This window comes from Electrophorus electricus, chromosome 15 (assembly GCF_041902795.1).
Source record: "Electrophorus electricus isolate QZ-2024a chromosome 15, ASM4190279v1, whole genome shotgun sequence".
Classification (NCBI taxonomy): Eukaryota; Metazoa; Chordata; class Actinopteri; order Gymnotiformes; family Gymnotidae; genus Electrophorus; species Electrophorus electricus.
In genome coordinates, this window is record NC_137511.1 from 8,407,080 (window position 1) to 8,422,885 (window position 15,806).

The window sequence follows — 15,806 nt, forward strand, 5'->3', positions numbered from 1 at the left end:
TCTTTCTTGTACATGGAGGCTGAAAGGTCTTCTGAATGAGGATTTGTCAATATGACCTCCAACCTTAGTTGGCTGGGTCTCTGACACGAATAAAAGGCTGATATTGGTTTTTGGATGAGCAACAGATTCACTGGACTCAAACAGAACTTTGACCCATGAGACTATGCTTGCTATTGTAAGTGATATCAGTGTAGCTGTAATATTAGCTTTTATTACCAGGTTTGCCCAAGAGGTTACTGCACTGAACTCTCTCTTTTACACACTCTCTCTTTATGTGTGCACGCATTCCCATGTGTGTGTGTGTGAACGATGAACAGAGATTGTGCATGAGTTTGGACAGATAGAATGAGTCTTCAGTGTGACTCCAAGAGCCAAGCTAACAAAAAGTATTAAAAGTACACAAAACTTTACACCAATCAATTTCATAGCTATGCATTCTTTTGTTTTACTTCAGAATTGTCTGCACCCTTCTGTTAGAAATGTAGGGTAGTGAAATGACTGGGTACCTTTCTAAGACTAATGATGCCCTCTTTTGTGTCTTTGTCTGTAGAGATGGAAAACATGCTGGCTCCCTCAGGGTTCAGGATGCTGTATTTGATTTCAGCATTGACCCCTACATCTTCATCGTTGGCTTTGATCTTTCCCACTGGCTTGCCCACCTGAGCCGACTCAGGGACAAACACCTGGTAGTTTTCTGCAGATACACAAAAAGGTGCCTGATGATATGTTGTTCTCACACAGAACCAGACTTCCTCACAGACTTTAAATCAACTGCCATTACAGGGGTTTTTTTAGCACCAGATGATTTTAGCACATGAAAAAGTTTAGTAAATTGCTAGCAATTCTTGTAAACATTTTCCTTCCCTAACTTGAAAGGAACACCCCCCAAAACAGTGTGTACTGAGGAACATTTCCTAGAGAATAGAAAATGGTGAAAGCATTCCTCATCCACAGAAAGGTTTTAAAATTTCACAAATGAGCATCCACTCATTTTTTTTTTTTCTGTGTTGGTAGATTATATGGGATTACTGTTTTTTGTGAATTTTAACTGCATTGAATTTAGATGAGATTATTGCATTTAAATATTGCATCTAAATTCATATCTTATAATCAGAGTGCATGCTGCTTAGACATCTGCTCTTCAGTGATTAAAAATGGCATTTTTGAGTACCAAGGAAGTGATGAGTCATGTTATCATGAAATAGCATCCTTACAAGAAAGAGGGATATTTACACAGTACCATTTCTAAAGAGATATATTGCTTTCTAAATGCTCTTAGAAATCATCCATAACTGACCTTAAAGAACTTGTGCTTAGTATTAACACATGATGTTTTCTATCTACATTACAATAACAATTTATACGACTGTTAAGGTACTGTGCAGTAGTAAAAGATGGACTGCGTTAAATGTGAATTCTTAATGTAACAATAAATGATACTGGACATGATATTGTAATATTAATGTATTGACTTAATGCTGTTTTCCCCAAAAGCCTACCTGTTCATCTAGATATATACATTACCTTAACCACTTTTGAACTTTTATTTTAATCTCCATAGCAGGAGTTTCAATTCTGTCCTCAGTCAGTTTTTTTGCTATTCCAGCTCCCAGCATGCTTTGGCCAGACAATCAAGTGCTGGTGCACCCTGTGAATACCTTGTTCAAACTGAAGAGCTCGAACAGGACAAAAAATAGGACTGGCTGGGGGTCTCTGAGGATGAGACTGGAAACCTGTTTAACCCTTTAAATGCATAGGATTACAGTATGTAATCCCATTTGTTCTGCTTACCATGCAAGAGGGCTTTGTAGGTAGGCTCTTGGCCATATCAGATATTGAGAAATTATATATCCTACTCAATGATCAGTTACTAGGGAACATTTCAATCCTGCTGTATCGGGTCTTGTGACTCATTTGTTACCTGACTAAGACATGAACAAAACATTGCACTTGCTGCATTACTCACTCTGGGGGAATTTGGGTGGGTTATCGTTGACGTCGGTTAGTGTGATGTTAACCATGGTGGAACCGGACAGCCCCCCCACCTGACCTGCCATGTCCTTGGCCTGGATAACCACTGCATAGTGCTCTCTTGCTTCTCGATTCATATTGGGCAATGCTGTTCTTATTATTCCTGGAGAAAGATTGTCACATGTTAAATGTTGTTTATACCTTGCGCTACAATTATTTTCAAAATATTTAGTAACAGTAATTTTAGTTATATACTTAATACTTTTTTGTCTACTGAGCAGTACAGTTTTAGACATATATGCTGTCACCACAAAGGTTTAGATTTGGACATTTCTTATTCATTTTTATTTATATATTTATATCCAGGTTTGGATTTCAAGGGCTTTGTGAGAAGTAATGGTTGAGCCTGACAGGTTATATAACACACAAAACATAAAACACAAGCTTCCAATGTGCTCTCTGTCTCAGGTTCTCTCTCTTCCAAGGTCAGACTTTCTCTACTTTTCATCAAATTTCAAATGACTACACAACCTTGGGGGACAGTCAACACAACCTTCCACAAGTTCCATTCTATCATATTTACCTCTGCCATGAAACACACCCATCTGCCTTCTCAACCATATACACAAACTGAGTTGCCAGAGAGGGTAAACATGCATTATTCATCATATTTTGAAATCAAAAAGCGATTAACAGCCATTGATCAGAAACAGTAAATTTTTGCTTCTGAGACTGTTCAGTATAGAATTAACTGAGAGAAAGTTTCTCTCTTTCTTCACTAGTATTTGTCATTTCACATATCTACTCATGGGACACACAGATGATCTCACAGAGGGATACACCTCCTGGAAATCCAAAAGCTGAAACTTTTAAAGTTAAACATATTTCATAAGTTATATTTATACTTGATTTGAAGAGGGAATACTCTTAAGCTTTAGTCAGTTCCACATATAATGGAGCTTCCAAAGTAGTTATCCGTATGCTAATACCTATGCCTAATAGATCTTGATCCCAAGACAGTACTGCTCTCATTTGTAATGTGTTAAATATGTGCCTAAAGATAAGCTGTTTCCATAGGAGTTTGCCCTCAGTTGACAGGGGCTTGGGGTCATGCTGCAGTAGCCAAGAATCTCAGAAGTCCTTTCTCCCTTTATGGTTGTTGTGATTGCTCCATTGTGGCAGTGCATTTAAACTTTGCTGCTATTCAGTTTTATGTGGTTACTGTGTCTCACCCTTAATAATCTGTTTGCTCTGTAGGCTTTTAAATATATCTACCATAAGGACTAGATCCAACTTTACACAGTATTATGGTTTGCTCAGATGTGCTTATTACAAACAAAATGAGCTTTAATGGATTTATTGAACAAATACTGGAGAAAGTTATAAAATATTTAGACGTGAAGACCCAGAAGTTAAATCATATCCTCAAATTAGCTCTAAGTACCTCTCATTCAACCCACAGACAAGGGCCTCAGAGCAAATGTTGAACCTCAGATGTGGCCAACATGTGAGCTCTCTTTCAACATAAACACATTATAGTTCACATATCAAAGCAAACATTACATACAAGGCTGTGTATCTTGCCTTTTTCTTTGAATATTTGATTTGAATGTTTATCATTGTTTTATTTTAAAGATGTCTGCTCAAGAAAAAAAAATTCTCTCTTGAAACAGATGTGTTATGATAAAACCCTATCTGGATTTATCTTGTGAGAGCACAGTAGGAGAGCCTTAGGAGCCTGAGGATACTTTTGATGGAGGATATTGACTGTGCACATGTCAATGAATTCACAGCCATTGAGCAGTGGATTACCACTCCTGTAAAAAAAAAAAAAAGTTGTTTAGGCTTGTTATTTATCATAAATAGTTTTTTTTTTTTTAGTTTAGCCTAAAATATTTACAAGTGTGAATATACTATAATTTGTAATTCGTCCTTGACCAACATGCATATTTTTGGTTCACAATTGTGTTCTCTTGCAGATCACAGTGTATGCTATTCCATACAGTGCACACCCTAGATATCCCAAAGGTCTCTGTGACTGTCCACTGGCAAAATAATTACAGAAATAATTAGCTTCGATCCAAAAATGCAGAAACCTAAATTACAAATGGAGGTCTACTAAATGTATACTTAGGTTAACCAAATGTATTGATTAATATAGGTATATACAATTTGAATGTATCCCTAATTGAATGATTATTATTACACAAATAACTGAATATATGCATGCATAATTAATAGCCACTTACAGTTTTTTAAAAACTTACAGTTTTTTAAAACAAAACTGGAATGACCAGAACAATAGCCTAAATTGACGAAAAAGCAAACTAATGACATTGCTAAAATAATTTAAAATTACAACTGCTATTCCAAGACAGAAAGAAAGAAAGAAAGAAAAAAAGGAAATCAATATTTGCAAAATGTAAAGTAGCAATCTCTTTGAACATTAGCTATTTGGTGGGTAGGAGAGAAATACAATCATGAATTTAACCTGAAATTTACGTCTTAGCTATGCTCAGGTACATGGAATGACCTCAGATTCATAAAGCAATGCAAATACCCCTGAGAGTAATTTACATTCGGATGCCTGAGAGGTGACTTGTTTTTTGCCATTTTATTTGGTTATTTTTACTCTACTGAAATAAAGAACAATCTCTTCTCACTTTACTTTGTAGCACTGCATGGCTTTAGGCTGTGTAAATGGGAGTCGGAACGGAAATTGTTCTATTATTACATTAAACAATTTCATTTACATTTACATTTACATTTAAGTCCTAAAACATGTATTTTCTTTCCCATTTGCTTGATTTCAGTCAACACACTTGTTGCCCTGTCCTTTGTGGATGTCTACTTTGATTCTTAAAGGAAGTGTGAGGTTATTGCAACACTGAGTCCTCCATGACCTCATCACTGTGGAGTATGAACAGCATCTGATGCACTGGTGCCATGATGTGCCCTAGACTCTTCACTGATCTCCATGCGTTTCAGTGAGGGAGATGACAAGCAAAGCTGGGGTGGGTAAGCTTGTCTGGAGCTGATTAGACCATTAGAAGTGGGGCCAGGTTTGAGCAACTGTAACCTTCAGGCACAGTGAGGTGAGTTGTCACCTGCCACAAAGGGTCATGCCAAGCCATGCAGATAGGTGGACGGAAATGTGAAACAGGTGATGAGCTGAAGTTCAAATAGTAAGGAATGTGCTTAGAATAATATGAACACCACAGGATATATATATATATATATATATATATATATATATATATATATATATATATCACACAGCCCCCTGGCCACTCCATCTCCCAGAATGTCCAGGAGAATCAAGAAAACATCCTACAAGATGAACCTCTCAGGAAACAATCAATAGATCATCTTTTCCCAAATACTAATTGAACTCACCTGTTTCCCATTTACAATCCTTATAAAGACCAACTAGTGTCATTTAAACATTTCATGAGTTTTTCTGGTCTGGTCATGGTCTGGATAGCCAGCCTTTTTTAAAAATATTGAATCTGGACTGTTTCCTGACCATGGCTCTGACACTCCTTTGGCTGATATTTCCCTGCTGTCTTGTTTTATGCTTGTTTTATTTACTGAGTACAATTGTGGACCCCTGCTTTTTTACATTAAAACATCCGCTGTGAGCAACTGCCTGTTTGTGAATCATCACAGATGTAACTTATTGTTAATGTTACATCCTTCCATAAACCCATATTGTCAGCTGGGTATATACACTGCTCAAAAGAATTAAGGGAAGACTTAAATCATACATCAGATCTTGATTAATGAAAGATTCAATTTGAAGGTATTGCTGATATAAATTGTATACTGGAATGAAAACCAAAATGAACAACCCAATGAGGGCTGGATTCAAAATCACACCGAAAATCAAAGCAAAAAAAATGAAATCACAGGCAGAACCATTTTGCAAGAATTTCATCACAGCAACTCATAATGTGACTCAGTAGTATACATGCCCCGCCCCATTCCTGTATGCACTCCTGTCAACATCTAGGCATGCTCCTGATGAGACAGGATGGTGTCCTGGGGGATCTCCTCCCTGACCTGGATCAGGGCATCAGTGAGCTCCTGGACTGTTTATGGTGCTACTTAGCAGTGTCAAATGCACTGATACATAACATCCCAGGGGTTTCCAATTGGATTCAGATCTGGGGAATGTGAATTTGGACAGTCAATGGCATCAATGCCTATGTTGTCCAGGAACTGCCTACACACTCTGCTCATATGAGGCTGGGCATTCTCCTGCTCCAAGAGAAACCCAGGTACCACTACACCAGTGGAAGGTCTGACAATGACTCTGAGGATTTCATCTCAGTACCCAACAGTAGTCAATACTGTTGGCTATCATCTGGAGGTATCTGCGACCCTCCAAGGATATGCATTCCCAGACCATCACTGACCCACTGCTAAACTGGTCATGCTGGATGATGTTGCAATCAGCATAATGTTCACCGCAGTGCTGGGTTGTGAGCAGAGCTCCCACTAGAGGACTACTATTGCTACCAATAGTGACAAGGACTACAGAACTGCACAGCAGAATCAGTCAGAAAGGATAAGGAGGGAATAATTATCTGTGGCCATGTCCTGAAACCACTCCCTTTTTGGGGATTACTGTTGTTTGGTGTTGTACACCAAAGCAGGTGAAATTGATTCACAATCACTTATGCTTCCTAACTAGACAGATTAATATCCCTAAAGTTTTATATATATATATATATATATATATATATATATATATATATAAATATATATATATATATATATATATATATATATATATATATATACACATACACACACACACACACACACACACACACACACACACACACACACACACACATGCACACACATGCACACACACACACACACAGTGTGGAAAAAAGTGAGGAAAAGGACCCAAACCCCTCTCTCTCATGCTCTCTCTCTCTTAGTTAGTGCCTAACTAAACCTCTCAATTTCTTCATTATCCAGTAGCTTTTGCTTTATTTAATACTTTCTTGTCATTAGCACTGCATTCTTTTTATTTTACACTGTGTAACAGTAACTCTAACTCTTTTCTCCCATTGGGCCTTGCCTTCACTCTTTGCAGTGTAAGGATCAAGCTGTGTCTGTATATATATATATATATATATATATATATATATATATATATATATATATATATATATATATATAATGCTATAATGCTCAAGCCTGTAGGTAAATCCCATTTTCCATTCTTAATGCCTTAAATCCATTTCACCACAGCTATTCTTTCCTTCCTGTGCTCCCACTGAGAGATATTATCCCAGCTGCAGTATTACTTAACCTGGCTCCTAAGGCATCAAATAGGCCTTGGCAGACAGCCATCCTCTCCATTAAAACAACACAAAAGACTGATGATCTGACCTTTCTCTCCATTTCTCTCTATTCTTTAGGCAAGAGGGAGAGTCTCCCCTTTACCATCTCCACCATCCCTCAATGTTATTGTGTGGAGCACTATGCACTCTTGAGGTCAAATGGATTTGGGGTAAATTGTGGAAAAAAATAAGCTTTATTTCTAGAAAGCAGAGGAGTGCTGGCATAGCTTGGTGCTGATGCTAAACTGGTTACAATTTATGTTGGTCAGAAGGATTTACATGCTCTGTTGTCTGTGCTTCAACTACACTGTGTTTGAGTACTCATTATTTTTCCTCCAAGAATGTTGGTGTTAATGATCAAAATATAAAAAACAACTGGTCTTTCATTTATGCATTAGTTGCTTGATCAATTCACTGATTTAATTAATTCCCAGTTAGATAGTCAAAAGCTCTGAAAGGCCACTCTAAACAAGGCATAAGTAAACATAATCAGCAATGCCAGTGTTCTCTTTCTTTCACTCCACAAGTCTGAATAAGAGGCATGTATCTGTGGAAACAGCCACACCATTAATTCCACATATCCATTCAGAGAGAGGCAGCTATTCTGACCTGGGGTCAGGTAGGCTGAGAGAGACTGTTAGCCTTTTTCTCACCCCTTTCTAAGTCATGGAGAAGGCGATAGCATCACTTTCTCTTTCCGTTTCTATCACAGGCTATACATTTCTAAAACAGGCCCTCTTGGCCCTCCTGGGTGAACTAAGGGGATTATGGTAGATTACGTTTTGCTCTTGTTCCTACTGCTAGGGCCTTAGGCCTAGGTGCTACTCAAGCATGGGCAGACTCTGCTGGTAATGAGGCCCATCTTAAATGCTCTCTCTTCAGTGCCTTATATTCCATTAATGGTCATCAATGAAAACAACAGTGAACATGAGAAAGGAAAAAAAAATCATGTGATCTCAAGTGATGTCATTCAATTAAAGTGCCTTTACTGTTTTGTTTGCAGTAGAAAGTGCACATTTGATCAAATTCATTGTTATGTTTAAAATGTGAATTTCCCAGTGGATAATACATGTGGTTTGATTTTGCATTTTTTTTTCTCAGAGGCTAAGAATTAGTGGCTTAGGATACGATGTCTTCTAAAATGTGATCAGTACAGGAAGTCAGACTAATGCTTCCTTTTAGAGACTGTGATTTGTGTCAAGGCAGCTGTAGACTCAGAGGATATAAACCCTCAAAACTCCCTGATCAGCAGTGAAATTAGCCTACTTATCTGTGTGTCTGTCTTTGTGTGTGTGTGCATGGTATATGAGTGAGAGAGCAAGAGAAAGCTTGTGTGAGAGAGAATATTCAGTGGTGTGTTAATATATGTGTGTGTGTGTTGAATGTGTGCTTGAGCACAATGTGAGTGAGAGAGTGAGAAATAGAGAGTGTATTGGAGAGAATGTACAGTGGCATAATATTTGTACGTGTGTGTGTGTGTGTGTGTGTGTAAATAAGAAACACATATAAACACATTCTTTATGAGCATTTGCACATATGTGGGAAAGAGAGGTTGGATGTCTGTGAAGTTGAGGAATCTCATTATTGTTTAAGACTTCTTGCCAGCAATGGGAAAACTAAAATCCTGTTTGCCTTATTAGTGTGCTTAGAATTTGGATGCACTGCTCTGTCATTGCTGCCATATGAGGATGTATTGGAGCTCTGTTAAGTCATTTTGGCATTATATAACAACTCTGCTTATAATGAACCTAATGCAATTTTTGCAAAGCAATTCACATTACACTGTCTAATACTTGGTTTAAGATCAGAGAAGAAAGAGACTCATTCATAAAAAAAAAAAAAAAAAGGTTTGTGGAAATGTTTCATTCCTGTTCTCTCAGAAATGCTATGTGTGATTCAGCAGGGGTGTGGGAATGGATGTAATTGTGCGAGAGTGAATGTCAGTGGGAAAAAAAAAAATCCAAAAGAGATAATGGAGTTTTTCACTCATTACTGTAGCACCAGCACGACAAAAGAAAATGAGGGTAACAAAAATGAGCTCTGTTTCAAAAAGATACATGTACATATGTGACTATGTGAGTAAGAGTGATATAGACATAAAAAGAGAGAGAGAGTGGAAGGACTGTAAACAGATACTGATTGAGCACTGAGACTGCAGCTAAACTCATGACATTAGACTGCTGTTTATGAAGGCTCTTTCCAGCCCAAGCCTCTAAACAATTATAGCCAGACTAAATTAAAGTGCACATTATTGAAACCTCAATGTATCCATAAATGATAGCACAGCATAGTTTGTTCTGCTGCCTGAGTAGATCTATTAGACTAATGACTGCAATCATCTCACAGCAACAAGCTACATTTCCCTTATTCTTACAGTACAAATAAGGACATTAAAGGATGGTTCAGCACTTGGGTTTGGCAAACAAAATTAAAAGTATTGTTAGATTTTAATTTTCTCTCTCTCCTTCTCCCACTCTCTTTATCTCTGGACTATGTGGTCATCTCCTCCATCTCCTAAGAGTAGAGTATAGAAAGTTTTTAATCTGATTGGTTACATATTTTTGTGTTCTTTAACATTCTGAGACAGTGTTTAAAGACCCACAACGCCATCTAATATCATAGCCAAGGTTGCAAACTGCTAGCATATCATGATTCCACATCTGCTATTGCTTTACAAGCAGCTTCTGAGTTTTATACGTTAATGTTATTGGTGCATATAAAAGGGATTTTAAAGAGAATTCTCAGTTCTCAGTTCTTGAAAAATAAATTAATCTCATAAATGAAACTGACATGCCTTTAACACCTTATCACTGTTATGAAATCGACAGCATTCAAGAATCTCACCAATAGTTATGTTCTGTTTAGTTATAAGGATGTATACACAGAGCTGTGTTACTGTATTTTAGAGCTAAGGACTCCATGTAACACAAAGTAGAATTCAGAATTCAGCAAAGCCAGATGTAGTTGAATTGTTAGGGCCCGCAGGGTCCTAGATCAAAACGACCAGGCAAGTGACAGCTCAGTGTAAAACAGGCTTTAGCAACATGTTCACCTGTCACTCACACTCCTTTAGTGTTCTGCTTTCCTGCTATGGGACTACCATGTCAGAAAAAAAAACACCTCTTACTTGCAGATGACAGTTTAACATAATTTGATAATTTTTCACACCTGACTGTGCAAGTGGAGGTGGCAAGGTTCAGACTGAGAATGGCACACACATATGACTAATGCATAGTGCTTTCTTTAGGAGGGAAGCTACTCCTGCTGCAGAATGCTCTGGGCAAAGGTAGGTACTGAAAAGAAAAGGATAATATGGTTTACTTCCCTCTCAATTGAGCGTCCTTTCGAGCTCTTGGCTCCTTGTTTGTTTGGGCTTTTGTTCCTCCAAGCTCCTAGAGGCATTATGGTCTGCATACTGAAAATAAACAGCTTTGGATGTTGTAGGTGCCAGTTTTTATTTGTTTGTCTTCCTTCTGAGTCATCAGCTCAAAACAACATTTGTGTGCCTCTTTGTGTGTTTGAGTGTGAGTGCATTTATTTGTGTGTGTGTGTGTGTGTGTGTGTGACTGGTTGAGACTGCATCTGTTTATTTTGTGCCTTTCTTGCCCTCTCTTGCTTGGATCTCACCTTGTGTGTGAATTTGTTCAGGCAGGTGGAATACTTCACTGATAATGTCACTCCAAACCCCAACCCTACCCTCCATTTCATTGTAGTGACTGGTGTAAGTGCTTACAGTTCATGACAGCAAAGCAAAACAGCAGTGATAAATTGCATATGTTCTCAAATTAACTGTATTTAATTGTAACTGAAGGTACTTGGGTCAAGTAAAAAAGGAAGTTGAAATAAAGGTCTCAAATAATACATATTGTTCACTTTGTAAGATGTTTGAGTAAAATTAAACACCTTAGTGTGGATGTTAGTTCAGAAAGTTTCAGTAATTATTGCAAAGTCAGTATGTAGTGACATTACTTGGCCCTGGTGAACTCTAATCATTCTTCTCTGCAGTGCCTCAGATAGGTACATAAAATTATCAGCAGCTGCTTCAGCACCATGGACAGTGTCAATGACGCAATGTACTGTAAAATTCTTTCTGTAAGGGCAATAATGCAAAAAATAATTTGACCTATACATAGTGAAGATAATTTTATGTTCTACTGCAAGAGAAAATAATTTTGGGATAGACTTTGACAAAATAATCAATTCTGCATTCATATGTTATGAAGGAGCATATATGACCTTTATATATAACCTTAGAGCAATACATGTGCATGGGCACATAGACACACATACAGGCACACAGACACACACACACGCACATGCACATATGCACGCACGCACGCACACACACACACACACATGCAAACATTTTGTAACTCCCTTAAATTTTAACTCTCAAACACTGGTCATGTTTCATGAATGCTCAAGCCACTGTGACATTTTTCTGTTTTTCCTTTCATACTCTTAAAAAAAAAAACCCAAAACAAAAAAATACTCTTCTTCCATCTAATTGCTCTCTCCACTCCACCCTCAAGAGATTCTCTCAAATATAGAGCAATGAGTAAAAATAGTCACAACACACACACACACACACACACACACACACACACACACACACACACACACACACACACACACACACACTCACACACACACACAGATACACACACACACACACACACACACACACACACACACACACACACACACACACACACACACACACACACACACACACACGTGAAGCCTGCACTAATTAGCTATGGCTTCCAGTAATACTTTTGTGCTGCTCAGTGCAAATTTATGTTTGTGGACTTCACTAGTGGTCTAAACTATATGCATTATTAGCTCTTTATAAAAATAGACACCATCTGAGCATAAATAATGTGACAGGAAAAGATCAGTTGCTGATTGAGCACTCTTGCCTGTTTTGGGGTCCACGGAGAAGTATGGCTGTCCATGCAAAATGCTATACACCACCCGTGCACTGTTGCCATAAGTGGGGTCATCAGCATCTGTTGCTGTCACTTGGAATACTGATGTACCTGCAAAGAAAACTCTGTAAGGGGTTTGTTCTCAGGGGTGGTATGGGACATTTATTATAACAACTTTTAACTTTGTAACCCTAGCTTCCATTTCTGAATTTTTGGTGAAATACACCTTTACACATACATTTACAAATACATTTACACATGTAGAGTAGATGAAGAAATAATATGCTGTTCATTCACTTAAAAGACTCAAACAGTTCATGTATTACAGGGAGGTGACAGAGTGAGCATGTAAAAAAAAAAAAAAAAATCAGTAGTTCATGGTACTTGGTTTTGTCCAATAATTGTATGTGATGGATGTATATAATTATGTATATTATAGTGAATGAGATAGAAATGAAGTTTATTCTAAGCATGTGCAAAGTTTATGTATGTATGTAAACAAATAACCCAGGTTCAGTACCACTGAAATAGTTTTCTTAATGAGAAGTAACTCACAAGAAGGTGTTTTGCTTCAGAAAAAGAGGGGGACCACATGGACTATTATTTTTAATCAAGGCTTGTGAGGAACTAAACTTTCTGACCTATTTGAGCAATCTAATATAACAACCAAAATTTCTCTACCAGTCTCAAAAACTCCAGTCAAACTCAGGCTCTCAAACTCTCAAAACATTATTTTGTTCCCTATTTTAAAAAGTTAGGATGGTGAAAATTTGGTTTATTAAAGCAAACTCTTGTTTAATGCAGTTTATATTTTTCTATATTTCTGTCTATCTCTCTCTCACTTGCATACTCTTGCACTTTCTCTTATACTCTCTCTCTCTCTCTCTCTCTCTCTCTCTCTCTCTCTCTCTCTCCAGTAGACAGTAGACCCCCTTTTCAGACTCAGGTCACATATCTCATCTCATTCATACACTATTCTCATCCTTCTTCTTTCTCTCTCTCTCTTATTACTGCACACTGAGCTGAATCCATCTATCTGCACCGACTGATGTTGACTTATTACCCACAACACACACTGGATGCAGCTTTGAAGGCTCAGGAACAAAATAGAATTATTCCGGCCAAGACTTCTTTGCTTTCCTTCTGTATCTCTCTCTCTCTCTCTCTCTCTCTCTCTCTCTCTCTCTCTCTCTCTCCACCTATCTCTATCTTTCTCTCTCTTTCACTCTCCCTTTATGGTCAGTGAAGAAAAGAAACACCTTGTACCCATCCTCTTAGGTTTTTAGCAAGTGTTCTTAATAATATGTTTGCTGTATTGAGTAACTGAGTTTAGCTTTGTGCAGACAGTGATATTGCTCTAGAGAGTGTCTGTGTGTGCATGAGCTCCAACAGGTACAGCACTTAAATCCTGATACAGACTCCAAGAACATAGTCAGCTGAAATCCTCTTATTAAAGAATAAGATGTGTGATAAATGAATGATGCTTTCTGCTACATGACAAGCTAAGCTGAATATGAGGCAATATGGAATTGTAACAGTCCATGCAGTTAGATAATTAATACCAGCAAAATATACCTCTGTCAACACAGTTTCTATGTACTCATATATGTTTTATTCAAAATGTAAGCCATGACCATCTGATTACTGGCATATGTTTCAACAGCAACAGGTGCACATTCAATTACCAGGAACCAGAGAGCACCTAAAACTTTCAACCAACTCAGGTTGGTGTGGAGGTGACACTACTGGATGGAGAATGGTTCCCAAATTCCCAGCGTCAACATGTTCAGAGGAGATGTAAATGTCCAAAATAACAATTACAAAGGGGTGGGGGGCACAGGATGTTTCCTTGTTCATGACCTTTCTTTTTTCCTCAGCTCGCTCAATACTACAGCCCCCTCTTACAAACTCCTTATCAATAATGATTGTTCAGTAGTACATTCTACCAGCTGCTAATGAGCAGGGAAAATGTTCCTAGATCATTAAGCTGATGCAGTAGCATAATATTTATTTTTAAATATTTATCTTAAATAGAAATTATGGAGAAATTCATGGTAATGTGATTTTTTGTAATCTCTTGACTTTACGAAAGGTATTAGCAAGACAACCTGCGGTGATGTTTTAGGGTCATATGCAATGTCATGTGTTCTCCAGTAAATGGTTTGGAAATGTCTGGATTTGGATAATTTGCTGTGTAGAATTTAAAATTAAATAGGGATTGACTGCATGCATCTTGTGCATGTACACTGAATAGTGAATACAAACTCATTGCCTCTCTCATCTCTTTTGTCTTTTCTTCTCTCCATCTTTGTCATTGTAAAGTGACCTTGAGTCTGTGAAAGGTGCTATATAAATTCTTCTTCTTCTTAGTATTATTATTTATTATTTGAGGATGAGGTGGCTCCGTTCTTCTAGCTGGTGCATTGGGGAAATCAAGGATAATGTGATATTAATTCCCTTGAATGTCTGAATATCACCCATGACTACCTATTCTTTCTCTGATTAGAACATGGTGGTATTAATGCTTAGCTGTAATTTTCTCACCTGCTGTACAGCTATTACCACTATAGGCAGTTACCACTGTGACCTGAAAGAAATGGCATAGTTCTACCATTCCTGCCTGTACACCTTAAATCTGTATGTTAGCTGCTTTGTTATATTTGTCATGCTCCAGGCTAAAGCTCAGGGCAACATTTGAAATAGACCAATGAATGGAATACCAATAGGTCATACATCATTAACATAATGCCTCCCAGCAGTGTGTTTAATAATTGGTAGAGTATACACTACTGGTTGTGTCTGTGAGATAAAATAACACACAGGAATGCCTTTTTGTTCTGTCTTTTTGGAAATGAATAGTGGAAAAGTACCTGAATAGCTGACCACAAATTCAGGACCATATGGTTGTTCTGCCATGAATGCTTGAGGAACATTATCTAAGTCCTCCCAAAAGTGTGTTCATGTTGAAAAATTATGTCATGTTTGCTTCTAGTAATGTGGTAAAGCTGAGACTTAATAAAAAAAAAACAAAACACCTTGTACATGGGTGGACATGGTTAAAAATTAAATAAGTAATAAGTACACACTAACATAACTAGGGCATTCACCGACACTTTATATATGTTATGGTATGCCCCCCGCCAAACGTCTCCGTGTGTGTGTGTTTGTCAATGTGGCCACGCCTTCCTTGTGTTGCACCTGCTCCTTATTGTGTCGTTATCATATGTATAAAGGTCTGTCGTTTACGTGTTTGTGTTGTCAGTTTTTGCCTCTGTTAGCGTGAATGTCTGCATGTTAAATAAACGTGTGTTGGTGTTCCACGCTACTCGTCCCCGCATCCTCCTTAAAGCCTCCGCGTTGCAGAAAAACCGACTGACAAAGGATGTCTGGGAAGGGCAGTAAGAAAAGGAAGGGGAGGAAGGGAGGTAAATGCCCTCCCACAACCCGCGCAGCGAGACCCTCTGTCATCCTGGCCTCACTCCGCACTTCCACCATGGGGGAGGCTGCTGGGCGATTTTGGGGGGCCCTGAGTATGGTCCAGGGT

The 15,806-nt window shown here is 38.0% G+C and overlaps 1 protein-coding gene across 6 annotated transcripts in view; it reads right to left on the minus strand.

The window, feature by feature from the left end:
• The window catches only part of LOC113576448 (cadherin-18), a 64,050-nt gene that overhangs the window by 24,896 nt on the left and 23,348 nt on the right, over nucleotides 1-15,806 (minus strand). For all 6 annotated transcript variants that reach the window (XR_014117120.1, XM_081697202.1, XM_081697200.1 and 3 more), the window contains exons 4-6: nucleotides 12,254-12,373; nucleotides 1,967-2,134; nucleotides 507-694 (exon numbers count right to left, since the gene is read on the minus strand). Coding sequence is in view for 5 of the 6 variants with exons in the window: in XM_081697202.1 (XP_081553328.1) it covers nucleotides 507-694; nucleotides 1,967-2,134; nucleotides 12,254-12,373 (476 nt within the window). In the remaining variant the exon portion in view is untranslated. The remainder of the gene's footprint in view (nucleotides 1-506; nucleotides 695-1,966; nucleotides 2,135-12,253; nucleotides 12,374-15,806) is intronic.